This window comes from Copidosoma floridanum, unplaced genomic scaffold (assembly GCF_036245765.1).
Source record: "Copidosoma floridanum isolate Cflo_tuat_1 unplaced genomic scaffold, Cflo_Japanese_pri ptg000030l, whole genome shotgun sequence".
In the NCBI taxonomy this organism is placed as follows: domain Eukaryota; kingdom Metazoa; phylum Arthropoda; class Insecta; order Hymenoptera; family Encyrtidae; genus Copidosoma; species Copidosoma floridanum.
Genome location: NW_028321907.1, coordinates 6631219 through 6651165, shown reverse-complemented (window position 1 = coordinate 6651165; position 19947 = coordinate 6631219). Strand labels below are relative to the sequence as shown.

The following is a 19947-nucleotide window of genomic DNA, read 5'->3' as shown; positions in this document are numbered from 1 at the left end:
GGAGCCTCGTTTTTCGCGCTTGAAGAAAAAAAAAAAAAAAAAAAAAAAAAGAGAGCTACAGCACAAGTGCGTGGGAGAAAGAACGTCGCGGGGATCGCGGAAAATCCATGTCGCCGTCTTTGTCGGGCCGAGGCACGTATACACCACGCATTGCAAGCTCTGGGAGTTATAAGTGCAACAGAGCTGAAGAAGGCTGGCCCCCCGTTCCCCCCGTCCCACCCTCGAAGCAAGAAAAAGAGAGAGAGAGGGAGAAAGGTGCACGTGCCGTGTGCAAAGCTCTGTATGACTAGGCCGAGCACGGGCCTCCCGCTGCCATTCGATATCCAGTATTAGTGTGCGGTGTTTTACAGATACGAGAGGAAAGAAGCAACACGCAGTATCAGGAGATTCAAAGGACGCGCTAGTGCGACGACGATTGCGAGATTTTTTTTATCAACCGACCAAAGGGACACGCTCTCACGTATTAAGTTCGACTTTCACGCCGATCCGTCATATCCGACCAACTCGTGATTTTAATCTAACGGAGGACAGACACTCGCAACAGATAACCAACCACAGAGCGGTAGTTACATTTATCCCGAATCCCTCGAACGGTGAGTACTTTGGCCTGATTATTTTTATTACCGATTTCTTTTTTTTTTTTTTTTTTTTCATTCTTACACAATTGTCGCGCGAAGCTTTCGTCCTTGATATATGTGTTGATGACCTGTTCATGTATTTTTGGAGAGCGAGAGATCGGTAAGGATTACGTAAACCAAAAGGGTAATAATACGCGTGGATGGCCAGTGGTGGCTCGAAGGATAGAAAAATGACGTTGATCGTTGGGAAAAAGATCTCGATTTTCACACATGTATACCGATCTTTGATGCCTCACGAGACGGGAGAAAAACACACGAATGTTGAGAACCGATTTTAAAAACCGATCGAACCAAGACGCGGAGGAAAAAGGCAAAATAATAGAGAGTAAAAAAAAAAAAAAAAAAAATTTGTCTATTAAAAGTCGTCGGCACTCCATGGATTTCGTTACTGGTCGTTTCCGGTCGCGCCGTTATGTGGATCCCGTGCGCTTTTGCACGCGAGCTTCGACCCATCACCGACAGCAGCGATGAAAATAGAAATTTACCTCCTCTCTCTCTTAGATTCCAGCTTCTCCGGGCGCTTACGCGTTTTCGTGGGCTTACGAGAACACCGCCGTGCACATCGTATAGGGGACGGATACTTTTTGCGCTGCCTTTCGAGTATACCTATATTCATACAGTTATAATTGAGAAAATGTCGCGAGGGAAAATAGTTTGAAAAAAAAAAAATCACTCGCCCGACAATACAACTATTATCATATGGCAATATTTTTGTCGTCATAAAAATTTACTCATAGACAAAAAACACAAAGTACCAAAGCTTTCCACTCTATGAGAAAGTAACGTAAGAAACTCTTTATTTTTCCTTCCCTGTTACATTTGAAAAATAAATAAAATGAAAAAAAAAAATAAAAAATGAGCGTTGGCGTAAATATTTATCCGGATTGCATAACGCACACGCACGCACGCAGAGAGAGAGAGGGAGACCCCCAGACGCCGATCTAAAATAAGCCCATCCCCTCGTGCATCATCGTATACCTACCACCAAGAGCGCCAGAGAGAGAGAGAGAGCTTGCGAGTGATAAATTACATTGTGCGCTACGCGAGTGTACCCACACACGGGCACGCGGGCGAACACAGTCTCATCGCGTGCAATGTATGAAAGCAGAACAGCAGTGGGCTAACGCGCACGCTGGGAAAAATCGAGAGGGATGCATGTGGAGGAGAAGTAGGTGAAGCCTCGCTGTGTATAGAGATTATATTAATAGAAAATCGGCGGCGTTACGCTCTATTATACGGCGTTGGTACGTATATGTATGTGCATGGGTGAGCGAAGCTCGAAGAGTCTATCCACGGCTCATTGCACGTACGGGCGGAGAGGCGTACGGTATAACTCGATACGCGGAAAACGAGCAATTAACGGTACAAACAATAATAATAAGTGACGATCATGGCTAAGGGTGAGACGATTCGAGGTGACTAATCGCACGTGATCTTTGGGCTGGGAGACAAATCGTTGGGTTGCACTTTTTCCGCGGACGTATTTCAAGAAGGATACATTGATTTGCGGGGAGTTTTTGCTTCCATTTTTCGTGCTATGGACTTTTTTTTTTTTTTTTTTCATCCACTGTTGGGGGGAATTTTCTAGAAATTATCCAGCTTACAACTTTTCAAAATATGTTTTTGTAAGAAAAAACTTTTTGTACTTTTAGCAATTCAACTCAGTTTCGATGATTCTTTTCAATTAATTACTTGTTTAATTGTTTTAATTGATAGCAAAATGTATTACAATTGCTTTCTAAAAACAGAAAAAATGCAATCATCTTTCTCTTTATTCATCGATGGCATTGAATGATCTAATAATTTACAAGTGTTATCTATGAATTACCAAGATTTGTTTTTTCAATATTACTCGAATTCAATACCAAAATAATTATTGACTTTCAAAATTGATTTTTCATTCGAGGACAATTTTCGTTACGGTTATTACCCCTTTTATCGACTAACTGAGTGTCATTGTACTATGACTTTTTAATGATTTGACTTTATTACATTGCAACATTAAAATTAAAACGAGGAGAAGATATGAAACGAATCAATACGAGCAACAAATGAACTTTATCAAATCGATATGAATAAGTAAATTACCATTCGACTAAAATCCACTTCGTTCGATCAAAAGTGACTCTGATGCAAAGTGACAAACTGGACGAGACGGAGTAACGCGTTTAGTATCGAAAAATAAAAATGCACATTGCGCTTTTGCATTCACGAACAACGATCCACCGGGCTGTTGTGAATAGCTCGCGAACAAATCGTTATCCAAGTTAGTAAGGTAGCCACACGTTATTGGGCATCTTACTCGGTAAAACATAAAATTCGAGCTTTGATTATCCCCCCCCCCCTTTGATCATCATCGACCGAACCCCACCCGTTAAATCCCGTCTCTGAAACTATCAAGCTCGCCAGCCGTGGATAAAGCATTCTTTAATCCCAATAGCCCGCAAACAAAAACCTTTTTCTCCCATTTTTTGTTTTTTTTTTCGTGCACGTATACGTGCGTGCGTGTACGCTCGTCAAGCGGAGCAAGAAAAAAGAGGAAAGCCTTGACAAAAAGAAAAAAAAAAGGAAAAATTCGCTAGCTCACGTATTTGGAAAAGTAAACGATAGACCCTGTGTGGCGTGGTATGTGTATATACCTGTACATACCCTTTATACGTACATAGAAAGAGAGGCGGAGCTTGGTTCGAATGGAGGGTGGCGTACAGCACAGTGTGTGCGAGTAGCTCGAGGGAGAGAGGGGGAAAGTCACCGGGGCGTTGCTGTACCCTTCGCGACCCCGAAGGGGGGATAGCGTTCATGTCGGTCGGAGAAGTGGGGGTCTGGCAGAGGAGAAGGTCAAAACATGGCGTTACCAGAGAAAAAGAGAGGGAGCAGGGGGAACACGGGGACCTCCGATACCCAAAGGATTAAAAGAGCGAGTAGACGAAAAGGGAAAAGTAGAGAGCCAACCGTGGGAAATTGCGAATTCAGGATGGTGATGATAATGATAAGCTTATATATACGTGTATTGGTCGTACGGGAGATTTTATTTTTCCCAACGTGACAGAGAAAACGGGTGATTTATCCTTCGATGCCTCGCGGTATATAATAATGAACGCGCGTCACAGGGAGGTATTTGAGTTTTGCTGGTCGTTAAATGACGAGGATATGTTCGAGTGAACGTCATCACAATTATATCCAAGTGAAAAAATGAAAAAAAAAAATATACGATAATTTTACAAATCCACGTACTTTGAAAACTTGAGAAATAAAAAAAAAATAAAAAGTTGCACGAACATAGCTGCCTTATATGTACTCTTCCTCCTCCTCTTCTTTTTCGCTGCAACTTGCGTTGTATCTCTGTTGCTACACCTATCACGGAAACATATGGCCGGTTTACGGTAAATAAGCTCTCGAGGTGACAACTACTTTTGTAATACCAGCATCGGTGGTAAATTTTTGACGTGCTGTACAACGATAGGAGATTTTTTCTGACATTAGCCAATAAAAGTTTTATCACGTATGTAAAGACTCACGTTTGGTTGGTGGTGTCAAGTGGGTCGATAAAATGTTTCCCAAATGTCCTGGCGTCTTGAAAAATATCTTATCATACTAATACATACTAATTAATTACGTTAAATTATATGTGTTTTTGTCACCCGAAGCATTATACAGTACACAAATATCTGCAGGTGATGGACCGAAAATTCAATCATTCGTAATACAATTGTCATCGAGATACATAGTTTTATTAACGCTTATCTCATTAGTAATGGAAAATCAAAGGATTGGCACTTACTCAATGCTGTTTTATGAATCGATTTTTCGGTGCAAATTTGCGTCAATTTTGCCTTGATTACAAATAAACGTGCGATTTGTCTCGTGTAGACTATTAGATTTGACGAAAATAATGTATTTCAAAATGAACTGATTAATCAATGTAACTTTAAATCGACTTGATTGTTATTTTTCAGCATAAGACACACACAAAATGCCTTACAAACCGGTCGAACAAGCCAAGTGCCCGAAATGCAACAAATCGGTGTACGCTGCCGAGGAGCGCGTAGCCGGTGGACTCAAGTGGCACAAGATGTGCTTCAAATGCGGTAAGTTGTCGATAATTTCTTCTCAATGTCACGATAGTTAACCACCACAACATGTACACCTACGACCATTGTTTTGCAAAATAAAAAAAAAAAGAAATGAAAAAAATCCAAGTAGTAATATCAATGTATGGTCAGACGCTGGCTGATTTCACGTCAACCGATCCATTTGCAAGCTCGTAAACAAAAAATCAATCACGAAATCCTGTACACAAAAAGGAACAATTTAAAGGGTAAGGGCACGGGCCTCTGTTTGCTCGGTTGCAGGTCTTTGCCAAAAGCTGCTCGACTCGACAAACTGCAGCGAGCACGAGGGCGAGCTCTACTGCAGAGTCTGCCACGGGCGTAAATTCGGGCCCAAGGGCTACGGCTTCGGAGGCGGCGCCGGCTGTCTCTCCATGGATCAGGGCGAGCAATTCAAGGGCTCACAGTGAGTGCATCCTCCCGATCTGCGGCGTCGTTGTCCCCCAAGCCCCGGCAGCCCCACTTCCTCAGGAAACTTCCCTAGTGCTCGATATCTAGACCCTATACCCCACATAGTGCCCTCCCCTTCACCCTCGTGTTATACACATGCACCGCTGTTGTTGTACCTCTTGTCTACTATATCCCTCCCCACCCCCATCCGTTCCTCCTCGCGAAGTCAAAAATCGTCTTCTTTCGTTTCTTTCGAGACTTTTTCTCCATATCTCTCTCTCTCTTTTTTTTTTTTTTTTTTTTTTTTTAATTTTTTTTTAATCGCGTTACGTGTTGATAGTCAATGAAAGTTAAATCAGATGGAGGAAGGTGGGAAAGGGGCCTGAGATGGTTCGCCCAGAGAGGAGCGCATGAGTTGGCCCTTATGACGATCTTCTTGTCACGCGGTGTGTTGTATTGCATCATCGCGCTTTTTTTCTCGTACATACAGTACAATACTTGCTGGATAGAGAATCCAAACAGAGTTGAGCTTGCGCCCCCCTTTTTGCGACCTCCCCCGCCAACCTGGACTCCTTTTTTTTTTTTTTTTTTTTATTTGCGTGTGTTTATCGGATATAAATTATTTATTTACTTTTTTTCTGTCAAGGAAGGTGAAAAAAATTTTCTTCTCGACAACACGAGATCTACCTTGTTGTACTTATGTGTCTCCCCTTACTGTCTATTCACTTACTCCATTTTTTTTTAAATTCCAGTGTCGTAGTGGTTTTTAGTTTCAACCTTCCCAAGCTCTTTTTATCTCTCTGTGTCAAAGTTTTTACCCTCTTTTTTTACTATCTGTTTCTACATACTTTTTTTTATCTCTGCATCAAGATTTTGAGATCTTTTTTCCTATGTACTCTGCAACAAAAATCCCGTTTTTCGATGAACCTTCCACCCCCCCCCCATCCCCCTCCACACGTGATTTTGGGATGTGACATCTGTAACAACCAGATACGACGGAACGTTCGAAATATAATATCAATCGTATATTATATGTATAACCAAGAACGACAGAATTTACAACAACAAAAATTATGATGATTTGTATGTGATGCATCACAACCACCAACACCAACACCACGTACCTTGCGACTTTTTTTCTAGTGTTGTACATGGAATTATTATTATTATTACTATGATTTATCACAACTATATATATACATTTGCACGCTTACGACACGACGATGGATGCGCCTGTCTTTCGAAATTTTCATGCAGCTACTATTGTTATATTAAATTGGTATTGGAGTTTTTTTTTTTTTTTTTTTTTTTTTTTCCTTAATCAACGAGTGGCATTGGTGCGTTGACGGTCCGCGAAAGTTTTTCTCTCGTGGCTAAAGAGTTCTCAAGTTCGCGTTGTTGAACACTTTCGTGGAAACGTATGAGCACGCGTTTACACGCATAACATTACTTTTCGAATTATCATATTGTTATTATTTGAATAAAATTAGTTTCATGACAAATTATTTAAAATTAAAGTGAAAATGTTATTTGACAATTATTATTAATTTTTTAAATCACACAAATTAAGATTTTATGAAAAAAAAATAAAAAGGGAAAAACCAATGCACGCAAACAAATACACACATAAACGTCTTTTTTTTCTCTCTCTCTCTAGGTATAGGAATATTTGTACCATCTGTAATAAGTGTTACATTAAAAAAAAAAAAAAAAAAAAAAGAAAAATATCTTGATTAATAAATAACACTGTATAAAAAAAAGTCAAAAAGGTCTTGAGCTTTTCATATCACACTGATGACGCTTGACACTTGATGTGCGTCGCGTACGCACGAGCAAACGACAATTCAAATTATGTTACATTGAATAACGTTATTTAAAAAATTTTTTTTTTTTATTCTCAAATACAATATAATCCTTGCACGTGAGTACGCGCGTGCAAAGTGCAAAAGCGTTCAAGGAGACTCCCATCCCCGATCCCCGCCAGCCCCGCCGAGTTCGAGCCGCAAGCAACCCCGGGATTTTTTCTCAGGTCCTGATAAAAAGAAACAAAAAACGTCTATCCAAAAACAGTATATGTGTGAAAATCCATATATAAATATATGTGTATTTATCTCACGATTCACCGTACGAGTTTCACTACCCGCAAAAACCGCGCTAAAAAGCAAAACTGATGATGGTGAGCACCGAGTCCAATTGTTTCTCTTTTCTCTCTATCTTTCACACTCTCTCTCTCTCTCTATCTTTCTCTATCTCTCTGTTTTCTCTCGCTTCTTTTTTTTTTTTTTTTTTTCTTTCTTTCTTTTTTTTCCATTTCATTTTTCTCTTCTCACTCTCGCGTTTGACATTTTGTCTAATTTTCTCTAATACTTTGACAAAAAAAAAAAAAAAAAAAAAAAAAAGATAGTTCTTCAAAATAGTGCCACTAATCGCTTCCCGCGCACCGTTTACGGTTATTTTTTATTGTCCTGCACGGCCTTCTATCGACGACCTAACCCTCTAACCCTCGCTAACCCCGAACGCAGTCTCCGTTTATTTATTAATTTTTTTAATTTCAGAAAATGGACAAAAAAAAGTTAACTCCATCTCCTTTCTATACATAGTGAAACTTGCTCTATCGCTCACGCTCACTCTCTCTACCGCTCTCTGTCCTTTCTCTATTTCTCATCTTTCTCTCTACCTATCTTTTGAACTTTTTTTTTTTTTTTTTTCATCAGTCGCTGTAATTAGTGATTTTAGAATTTTTTTTCTTTTACTATTATGTTTCTCTACTTCTCTTTCTATCTATTTTTTGTCTTTGACGTTTTATTTTGTTTAATTTGAATACTTTTGTATCTGGTATTTCTGTCGCTGTTTAGTGTAACTTATGATAATTTTTTTTTTTTTTTCTGTATACATATAAATAGTTTGGTCATTATATTTGGTACGCACCAACATCCGCTTCTCGGCTCTCCTCTCGGGGCTCGGCGGGAGCCACGTTGGGTGGTTGGGGGACACTAACCTGTACTAACACGTGCCTAACAACAATTTTGAGAAAAACAACAACGTCTATCAAACTGTAGCGAGGAACACTGGATTATTGAATCTGTTTTTTTTTTTTTTTTTTTTTTTTTCATTCATCCATTCATTCATTCATTCGCTAACAAATGCCAAAAAATTAGACTATCCACCCACTTAACTCTTACGAGACTCGGAAAAAAAAAATATTTAACATGTTCCTCGCGTCAGGACTATTGTTGTTCAGTACCTATACGTATTTCTCAACAAAAAATAAAACTCTGTGTACAAGTGGTTTCGTTTCTTTGGCAAAGTTGTTTTCTCTTCGCTTTGTTGTTGTGATAATTATTATTATTATTATCATTATTATTATTATTATTATTGTTATACACGTATGTACAATCGTTGTATTGATAATCGAGTTTTGCGTTGAGCACACGGCGGGTGACAAGACAATCCCGTCTCGACGATCGACAAGAAGCATTATTATCTCCTTTTGTTCATTTTTTTTTCTTTTTACAACAAACGAGAAAGTATTGAAAGGGAAAAAAAGTATTGCTACGTACGATAATACAATTAAAAAGATGAGTGAGATATTTTTAATTTTTACGTATCGGAGCATTTTACATTTATATCAATAGATGACATGTACATCTATAAAATTTCTTGCTCACGTTACTTGTCGAATAATCGAATGTGTCTTGGCAAAACTCGATTATTTCATTTTCATTTTCTATTCTCGTTATGTCTATCTGTATCATATCTGTCTTTCTCTCTCTACCTTTCTTTCTCTGTTTTTCTTTGACTTTGTCGATGCGTGGAGCAGTTATGTTTGAATATCGATGGAAAAAAGCTACAGTTCCATATAATTAAATAACTTTTTGCAAAGCGCATGGAAAAAGTCAATTTATAATACATGAATATTGTTATTTGAATACATACACGTAATCATTAATGCACAGAAAATAACTCTGTTACGAAATGATATTTTTTCACACTACTTTTTCAAAATTACGATCCACACTCTTATTACACTATTAATTCAATCCATGTGACTAAATACGAGGATTATCATAATTATCGATAAAAGTCAATTACATTCCATCATCACTAATTCAAACTACTAGCAAAGTGATTTTTTTAGATTTATAAAACTGAAAAAATACATCTGGACTTAAAAATACAATTTGTTTCTGTTTTTGCTTGGAAATTTGTTGTATTATTACTTATCTCACATAACAAAAACGTTTTCCAATCAAAAATAATGCGACAGACATATATTTTTAAAGAAAAAAGTTTTTTTTACAAAATATTTGAATCCACATTTAAATACCTCTTTTCACATATTTTTTCAATAATTTTAATTTATTTTTTTCTGATGCAATGTTTCATACTTTTAGGAAAAAAACCATACCACGAAATGTTACAAAAAAAGTCTGAGTACTTAATAAATTTCATCATTAAACGTATCATCTATATTTATATTTCTAACGTGATGTTAAATTCATGTATACTCATGGAAAAAAAGAAAAAAAAAAAAATTTTAACCAACAGTAATTATGGACAGCACAAATATTTTCTGTGAATTAAAGATCGAGGACGAAATCATCGACCGCATTGAAATTAATTTTTTCTTGACTTTGACCAAACAATGCAGCACAACGTCAATGATTTCTTCCATGAGAAAAGTAGTAAATAAATAAATAAATAAATAAATGAAAAAAAATTGTAGAAAAAGCGCTTCGGCCTACGTGTATGACTAATCACTGCGCCCCTCCGCTCTGTTGGGGGGCAACTGCTCTGTTTAGGGGCTACGATCGAGTATCCAATGCGGTGCTGGAGCCGCGCGTCATAGCCAAGGCACCGGAGGGCGAGGGATGTCCACGCTGCGGTGGCTTCGTCTACATGGCCGAGCAGATGCTCGCCAGAGGAAGGGTAAGTCCGACCCGAGAGTTTTCCCGAAAAACAACGAGATATCTCTCCGACCCCCTCACACCACCACCCACAGCCCCGTGCTCTTTAATTTTATTTTCCCTCGCGAAGAGACTGACACCGGCTCGTTGGAAAGAGTTTGCGGCTTTTGTATATTACTCCTAATGGGGCTCACGGGTTTTTCGAGCTAAACTTTGGAAAAATCTAGAGTGCTCTATTGGATTTACAAGCATTAGCCGGTCGATGGGGCTCTCTTTTTTTTCCCAACTCCACCCCCCCCCCTTGTTGAGTCTGTAGTTATGGGGTTTTTTTTGTTTTTTTTTTTTTTTGTTTATTTGTTATCGTGAATCATCTAAGAAAATTGGGGTCAAATTCCTGTACGTGTCTAAAATAAACAGTCTCTTCGCGTCTCGGGTTACACGGCAGGTCCCGCTTCCAAAGACACATACCACAGTCAGAGCAAATTGAGATATGCCATTCATACAAATATATATTTATTCGTTCTACTTTTTTCTTTTCAAACTACTCTGGCATTACAACTATGCGATGGAAAAAAAAAAATATATATATATATCACGCATTTCTCGCTCGCGATATCGTTGCGCCGTGACAGTTCAAGTCAACAGCTACAAAAAATCCCTGATGCTTCGTTCATTACTTACTAAATGTATACTCATGCCTACACATGAAGCCTTTGCGCACGATGTTCCCAATAAATTTTGCAAACTGCACTACCGCGTGTTTTTCCCCTCTGCTCGGGGAGGCCTGCGCGTGCCAGAGTAAGGTGTTCTATTTCGGAACGGCGTCGAGATTATTTTAGCGGAAAAACGCGTATGCGTGCACAGGTTATTAAAACGCGCCACAGGTTTAAAAATAAGATTTAGAGCAGCAGTGGAAGAAGAAGAAGAAGAAAAAGAAAAAAGTAGTAGTAAAAACGGCGATTGTTCCAAAGAGCCCGCGTCCGGTCTAGCATCTTTCGAAAGAGAGAGAAGTTGGGGGGGTTGGCTGGTCTCGAAATAGGCGTAATATCTCCACAGAAGCGCCGGTGTAAAAGTGATTCCGTCCTCGCTTATATTACATATTTATGTGTGTGTGTGTCGCGAAACGAATTTCACAACGCGATACTGCGTATAATTATAGAACACGCCGTGTAATGTCTGGACAGCGCGGGGGGGAAAAAAAAAATGTTGGCACGGTTCGTGGTACGTGCGCGGGTGACGACGCCGTTATGCAAACTTATTTTGGCGAGGATGATATAACTGCTTTTGCGCACGTGTATAGGTACGTTTTATTGATGATGAACGAACAATGTCAACGGCGATTTTGCAAACGTCGTTGTTTTGACTAAAGTATCATTGGTGTTCGTGAATTTGGCTGAGGTCCTTTCTTCTTTTTTTTAAGAACTTGGTAATATTCGTTGGTAATGATTCGTGTCTTGAAAAAATAAATCACTTTTCGAAATACTACCGGCGCACTTGTACGCTCCAAGAGGCCACTGTCCCGTGTAATTGGCATAGCCACGAAAATATATACGTGGCTACACGCGAGGGATCTAAAAATCATCCTCCATAGGTATGGCGCGATCTACCCACCCCGACGTCCATCGTGTATTTATAGCGTCGTAACCCCCTACCCAAGGCGGGTTTTTTATTTATTTTTTTTTTATTTTTAATTTTTGAAAAATGTTTTTTCTCCCTCCCCCTTCTCGTCCTACTCGAAATTAAGAGCACCGGGCGAGGCTCGCTGGGCGAAATTGATGCCACCGTGCGCGCGGCTAAAATTACATGGAGCTCCGCGCGATCCGATGGGGTCAGCCGAGAAGAAGGGGGCCAGCGGTGAGAGAGTCGCAAAAGGCGTGGTGCCAAAAGATGTGGTGGTGCGAGCTCGTTTCGACACTGCGCGTGGATTGGGCCGAAGGAATAAATCGACCACGGCTGAAAAACAAAATTGCAACCAAAAGGCTCTTGTGACGATGTCGCGAGCGAGAAATAAAAAGCACAACATACACGAATCACGTAACCGATGGTGTCCTTCCGTACACGTAATGAAGTAAAACAAATATACCAAACGCCTCTCCGAGGCAGTCGATGTAGTCATTGCCTGCATTTGTGTGATTAGGCCTTCCATAAGCAATGCTTCAAGTGCAAAATCTGCCAGCGGACCCTGGACTCCAGCTTGCATTGCGATGGTCCCGATCGCGAAATTTATTGCAGAGGTACAAGCTTGTGACAACCTCTTTGTGTTAACCAGCCAATGGGTTTTTTTTTTTTTTTTTTTTTTCTTTTCTTTTTTGAGATTAAAGAAACCCTCCCTTCTTCCCAAATAAAAAACAATCTCTTTCATCGTACATTAATAAAAACAAAAGAAAAAAATCGTCTCCCTTCGAGCCAAGTTTTTTGTCCTTCCAACTCGCCACGTGTGCTCCCAAAGTGTATAATACAAACTTGTGTCTAACTCTATGTTAAAAATCTTAAAAAAGCAACCAAAAAACAGATAAAAAGGAAAGAAACCCTTGTTTACCCGAATCGATTTTATTTGCATCGAAACCCACTGAGCCGACAAACTCCATCAAAAGGTCTTTAGTTGCGAATAAATAAAAAAAAAAAGAAAAATCACTTTCAAACCAATCAGTGCCCACACGGTGATTTGCACAAATTCAACAAACAAGATTACCCTAACGAAACAACGTAGGCGTTGAAAAAAAAAAAAAAAAAAAAAAAAAAAAAAGACACTCTCGACCGGGAAATCGCCAAGTGCACTACGAAAAACAAGTCATGCTCCGAACTACGTAAAAACACAACACAAACACATGCTCGACAATCGCGTCCCGTCAAGTTTCAGAACAGAAGAAAAAAAAAAAAAAAAAAAATCAGGGAGTCGTCGGGAGTCACAAGTTGTGCATACACTCGCGCGCATACATTAGCCCTCGTTAAGTTCATTCACTGGCACATGCACATACACGCGTGCAGGGGAGGGGTGCAGCTTTTGCATCTCGCTCTATTAGCTCGTAGCGCGTTGACGCGCGAGCAAACATCCCCATACACGTCCCACCCCAATCATTCGGGTGCACGCGCTTTGTACAAACACCCTCGCCACGCCTGACGACCCGTCCGGTTACGGGTACGCGTTGTAACATAATCCATGGACTTTTCAACAAAAAAAAAAAAAACAAATAAATAAATAACTTACTCGGGTACAAAGCGATTAAAGGGCCGCTGACCTCGTCGTGATTAAGAGACCCGTCCGTAAATAATACACCGTGTTTCGGCGAGCCGTCGATCTAATTGTCCCGTGGCGTTGATTGTTTCGATCTATAACGAGAGACTGCTCGAGCGAGTTTTAATGAAATTTCCGCGTCTCCGGGCGCCTCGTCCCAGACGCTGGTTATTATACTTGCAATTTCAAAAATATATAAATGCTCCGTACGTACAAGGTTTAACATTTGGCGTCTCGTTGTAAATGTTTGGTTTGGACAATGCACAAGGAAAGCGGGACATAAGGACGGTATTACCCATACACGCGCGCACAAAAATCATGAGTTTGGTTGGAGTGGAAGCGGCCGGTCGTGTCTAACATAAGTCCCCCCCACCCCACCTCCGTTGACCCTTTTTTCGCATCCCTGCGCATTCGATGGAGAAAATACACACGTCCATTTACAACGCGTATATAATGTACACCGAGTGACTAACACCCCTGATTATACATATGTATCCCTTTTGTGTCTGGTGCAGGGATGGCACAGGGAGTGTTTTAAGTGTGGCACCTGCCACAAGAGATTAGACTCCCGCAACTGCTGCGAAGGTCCTGACAAGGATATCTATTGCAAAGGTGAGATTTTTCACGCTCTTGTCGTCGCCACTACTCCTTGTAATCTTCTTGCCGTTGTTTACTTTTTTCTTTGTTAGTTTTCTCTATGCCTTATATACGTAAACCTTATTATTCGTCCGAAGATTGCCTATAGTCTATAGGGAATCTCTCTCTTGCGATGGATCGAAAAAACAAAAAAGTAAGCAAAAGCAAGTTGAAAAGAAGAAAAAAAAAAAAAAAAAAATATTGAATGTGAATTCCCGCAAAACCTGCCTTTAAACGACCAAAGGATCCCAAAACCTCTAACTGTGCGTGTTGATCCTTCAGTGTGCTACGGAAAGAAGTTCGGTCCTAAGGGCTACGGCTACGGCCAAGGTGGTGGCGCCCTCCAGAGCGACTGCTACTACAACGGGTGGGTCTTGATTTGTTTTTTTTTTTTTTTTTTTTTTTTTTTTTTTTTTTTTTTTTTTTCCAACTTAGAGCCGAGCTTGAGAAACGAGCGCGCGGGATGGCCGACTGTTGCGATCTTGTATACCACTCGCGTCGAATCGGCAGAGAAGCTCGCAACCCTCTCGGCCACCCGCTCGCTCCGTCTTTCTCGATATAACACACGTTCTTCGACTTTTATTAATCTCTCTCTCTCTCTCTCACGCACTTTATTTCATTTCATTTCTTCTTCTTCTTTTTCTTCTTTCTCTTTAGTTTTGAAAACATGATTATATGATGCGCTTTGTCTCTTTATCTCTGCTTAACAGCTTGCTATCCGAAGAAATTCGGTCCGCGGGGCATTGGTCATGCGGGGCTCATGTGGATCGGGCTGCAGTGCGATATCGAGGACATGGGGTACGATGCGCCCCGTTGCTTCACTATCACGTTACATTTGATTATATACATTACGCGATGATAAATTTTTTTTTTTTTTTTTTTTTTTTTTTTTTTTTTTTTTTTTTTTTCACCGAGTGAAACAGCTTTTTGGGGAACCAGGAGCTGTCTGGTACCCGGAAATAGTTGTTTTTATTTTTTCTCACCCCCTTTGTACGTTGGTGAGTAGTTACAAACGAAAACAAAAACAAAAAACACTGATTTTTCGTTTTGACAACTACCTACCGCAAGTAACTGTTCCTTGGTTAACTCGACTCGGTGCCATAATGCTTTGCGCTACTTACAGCCTTACTGTTTAATATTTTCCTTTCTTCCTACAAACATGTACTCGTAAGCGTTGTTTTTACAAAAGAGTCACTTCATCGTGTGTGTGTGTTCATGTTTTTTTTTGTCCATTCACATTTTTCTTGTACATTTTTTCCTCAAAATGCATGCACCGACTTACTTTTTTCTTTTCTGTTATGGTTTGTATTTGCTTTGTTTCTTTTCTAATTAAAAAAAAAAAAAAATAAAAAAAATAAAAAAAAAAAAAAACAAGGATTTAATGAACTACAGCAGCGTCTACATCTTCCAGCATGACTTAACAAAAAGTATTCTCTAGTCTCTATTTTTCTTTTGGTGATGTTATTTGTTGTTTTTGCATGTACGAAGAAAAGAGCCTGTGCCTCGATTCAATTAAAAATCCAGCCTTGCAAACGCAAGTGGGGTCTACGCGCCGTGTGTACGTATGTGCTCAGACTGGGGTGAAAATTCATCAAAAACGGCGCTTACACCTTCCTCGTTTGCAGGAAAAAAAAAAAAATAAATAATAATAAACAAATAAATAAATAAATAAAACAAAAAAAAAAATAATAAAAAAAAAATAACCCACGAATGAATGTAAAAAAACCATGGCTCATTACCGTTTTGATATTCACGCCGACAACAACAGTGAAGCGGCACCAAAGACAACAGTGGTGGACACAGCCTCGATAATGGCACCCCCGGGCAAGGGTTGTCCCCGTTGCGGCGGGGTTGTCTTCGCCGCCGAGCAAGTACTGGCCAAGAGCCGCGAGTGGCACAGAAAGTGCTTCAAGTGTCACGATTGCAACAAAACCCTCGACTCGATAATCGCCTGCGACGGCCCCGACAAGGACATATACTGCAAGACCTGCTACGGCAAACGCTGGGGACCCCATGGCTATGGCTTCGCCTGCGGCTCTGGATTCCTACAGACCGACGGACTCACGTGAGTTTGCACGCATTTATAATAACATACACCCCACAACACGTATACTCTGGACGAATGAACGCGGCTCGAATGGTAATGCAACACTCCCATAGCGTCCTTTGTCCACGTATATGCTACACAAACAAGGCTATACAATATACACTCTTGCCTGGCGATAAATACATATTCGATGATTATATACTTTTTGAAAGCAGCGAGGACCAGATATCGGCGAGCCGTCCGTTCTACAACCCGGACACAACAGCGATCAAAGCACCAGTAGGTCAGGGCTGTCCACGTTGCGGTGGCATGGTCTTCATGGCCGAGCAACAGCTCGCCAAAGGCACGATGTGGCACAAGCAGTGCTTCAACTGCGCCGAGTGCCACAGGCCCCTCGACTCGATGCTGGCCTGCGACGGCCCCGACAAGGAGATACACTGTCGCGCTTGCTACGGCAAACTCTTCGGGCCCAAGGGTTTCGGCTTCGGGCACACCCCCACTCTCATCTCCACCGACGTGGAACACGCGCCCTCGTAGTGAGTCCCTTTTACTTTTTCTTCATTGGGATTGGCTGGATCTGGTTACCGTGAGGTGCATCGTCACATAAAAATAGATGGGTGGAATAAAACCCCCTGTGGTGATCCTTGTGGGACTGCCAATCCCGTTGAGAAGCGAGGAGACCTTTGGAGTCTCGGTATATTGTAGAAAATAAAATTAAAAAACAAAAAATCCTCTTTTTTTTTTTTTTTTTTCAAGTTCCGACTCAAAGCCGGACGTGGGACAAAAGTGCGAGGAGGGCCAGGGCTGCGCCCGTTGCGGCTACCCGGTCTACATGGCCGAGCAAATGATCTCGAAGAACCGGATCTGGCACCGAAGGTGCTTCAGTTGCGGCAACTGCCATCGCTCCCTCGACTCGACGAACCTCAACGACGGCCCGGACGGCGACATCTACTGCCGCGGTTGTTACGGCCGTAACTTCGGCCCAAGGGGCGTGGGCTTCGGCATGGGGGCGGGCACCCTCACGATGGCCTAATCAACAACGGCGCGAGAGCGCGCGCGTCCCTTTTGTTCTTTGTGTTTTTCATCATTTGCTCTATAATATAGATATATATATTTTTTTTTTCTTCTTTTTTTTTTTTCTTTTCTTTTCTCATCGTCAATTCTCTTCGAGCCATCGTTAGGTGGACTATACGCGCAACCAAGAGCAACTCACTTTGCTATACCATACTCTCGAACCCCCGACCAACAACGTACCTACGATCATTACACGTCGTAGCTCCGGCTAGACGTGTATAACGCCTGTCACACCTTACACACATGGTGGAGAATCACTTGGATTACTCGAATAAAGGGTTGGAGGGGCAAATGAGCGCGCGTATATATTAGCGATGATGATTAATGGTAGGAATGGCAGCTGAACGGACCGAAGGGGACTTTTCCACCTACACCCATTACACATGCGTATACTTCATATATATACATATACGCTGGAGAAGGGAGAATTAAGGAATAAGTAGGTGGTATATATTATACCTACATATGTATGCATACAACACATTCGCACGTACGTATATATGTATATACGATACTTGCTCCCCGTGCGCTGTTGGAAAAGCGCACGACTGGAAGGGATTAACGCGCTTTTCCCCTGTCGATCTGGCTGGCTATTGTTATTGCTGTTGTTCTTGTAGTTGTTATTGTTATGTTGTTGGGATATGTCCTCCTTTTTGTCGGGAATGGTTGCGGTAACTTGAATTTGAGTGCACTTTTATGGGAGTATACGCTGTGCTTGTGTGTATGGGGGTAGTAACTTGACACGCCATCGGTCTGATTATGTTGTTACTCTCGAGTGTGCGAACGAACGAGAGCTTGGGATTTCATTTGAAAAAATGCCTACAATCAATAGCCGAGCTAAACCAACAGGGGATCTATAGCTTTTGACACACGCCTAAGACTTTTAGATCCGTTATCATGAGATACATATATATATATATATATATATATATATGAACACGAATACAGGATCCATCAGTGCTGAGTTGTATTGTCGCGCTGATATCGAAGGTAAAAAAATAAAAAAAAACTAAAAAAAAAATAATAATAAATAATACACGGAAATTACACTCTCCGTCGCGCACGAGTTGCACCTTTGAAAACAAGCCACGCGTGCACGCCACGCACACCATTTTACTTGTACGTTAGGGTAGAGATATCTGATCTAGGCCATACGTGTATGTTTATAATATACGTTTGACGAACTCGAGCGAATTGACCGACTCGCGAATAATTTTCTTTTTTTTTTTTCAACAATAAAACAATTTTAAAAAATTTAAAAAAAAAAAAAAAAATACATACCTTATGAATAAATACATGACGGCTATTATCAAATGCACATGCTCCCTTAGATATGATCTTTATTTTTTTTTTCCTCAAATCTTCGTTTTTCCCTTATAATTCCTTGAACATGAAACATTGAATGAAACATTTTTCTACTATGGCTATTGATTTATTATTATTGTTATTTTTTTTTTGTTTGTTAGAAAAAGAGGAAAAACGAAGATCGATTATATTGCAATTAGATATTATCTTACATTTATGTATTTATTAGTACGTTTGTCTTTTTCTTTTTGAGAGGAGTATGTTGTAATCGATTTTAATCTTACGTTATTATTGTTATTATTATTATTATTATTATTATTATCTTTGTTATGATCTGGTAAACGAAAAAGAAAAAAAAAACAATTATTGAGAAAATTAAAACTAACGAACGACGTAAATATAAGCTATTTTAATCGAGATATATTTATATTTATACATGTATGCATAATTATACGAACTCTTTTCAAGAAATCTGGTAGAACCTACGATAGACTTTAATTTTAATAAATATCACGTGGAGAGGCGAGTGGGATGCAATTTTTGTTTTTTTAGCTCGTACAAATACGATTATTCACAATTTTTAAGATTATTTATCCATAAATGTATCCGTTAAGAGACTATTAATTTAAGCCGAAAGGAAAAAAAGATGGGTTTTTTTGGTATAAAAAATTTATGTATTTGAACGATCGATAATTGGCTCGCATCGAAAAATCACGCTGAAGAGACTGAATAAAAACAAAAAATTTAAGCCAATATTCGCTTCGATTTGGAGATGCGAAGATTATCGATTTTCGGAATAATATGTACATATATTTTTTCACACTCACAACCATCACCTTTTTTTCTTTCTCATTTAACCACGTGACAACATACTATTTCTGTCCTCTGTAAAAAAAAAAAAAAAAAAAAAAAAAAAAAAAAAAAATTACACGACTTGCCGATTTTTTCTTCTATATCCGCCATCCCGACTAGACTGTCCGTAAGTTCTACGGGATTTTTTCTACAGGGCACTTTAGATTATATTTACGTTATCGAACCGAGAGTGTATAATAACACAAATATGTTGCATATACACAATTCCAGGCTCGCGCACTTCCCGGTTTTCGAAGGGGAAATCACACAGAGCCTCGCGATTTTCTACTAAATCGACGAAGACGAAGCGAAGAGAAGGAACGCACTCACAACATTATAAACTCGCCCCACGTACTTTTTCTTCAGCCAATACACAAACACGAATACGCAGCCGTTTCTTTTCTTCTACCACACGCGCGCATACATGCGTACACATAAACCACACACACACACACACACACAGACACACAGACACACACACGATTTTATTTTTACGTTTCACTATAATAATTATTAACGTCCTGTCCGAGTTCTTGTATATCCATCGGTTAAATTTATTTTTATCATTATTAGGTACTTTACTTATACAGCTACTTACTGCACAATCGATACAAGCTAAGATAGAGCGAGACGGGCCCGTTGAGTTTTCTCGATCCAACTGTTTTTCAGTCAACAAAGGGAGGGTCCGGAACCCCAACGTTCGTCACTTTCTCGCGCGTATTAAAAGAAAATATGCGTAAGAGTCGCGTCGGAT

The 19947-nt window shown here is 40.0% G+C and overlaps 1 protein-coding gene across 1 annotated transcript; it reads left to right on the top strand.

Moving 5' to 3' along the window:
* The first annotated feature begins 238 nt into the window (after positions 1 to 238).
* On the top strand, positions 239 to 17223 carry LOC106644860 (muscle LIM protein Mlp84B). The gene is made up of 9 exons (XM_089596332.1): positions 239 to 593; positions 4595 to 4726; positions 4991 to 5153; positions 9940 to 10066; positions 13795 to 13891; positions 14198 to 14282; positions 15684 to 15980; positions 16178 to 16498; positions 16719 to 17223. The coding sequence occupies exons 2-9, from the start codon at positions 4612 to 4614 to the stop codon at positions 16993 to 16995; spliced, it is 1482 nt and encodes a 493-aa protein (XP_089452458.1). The 5' UTR covers positions 239 to 593; positions 4595 to 4611; the 3' UTR covers positions 16996 to 17223.
* The last annotated feature ends 2724 nt before the right edge of the window (positions 17224 to 19947 follow it).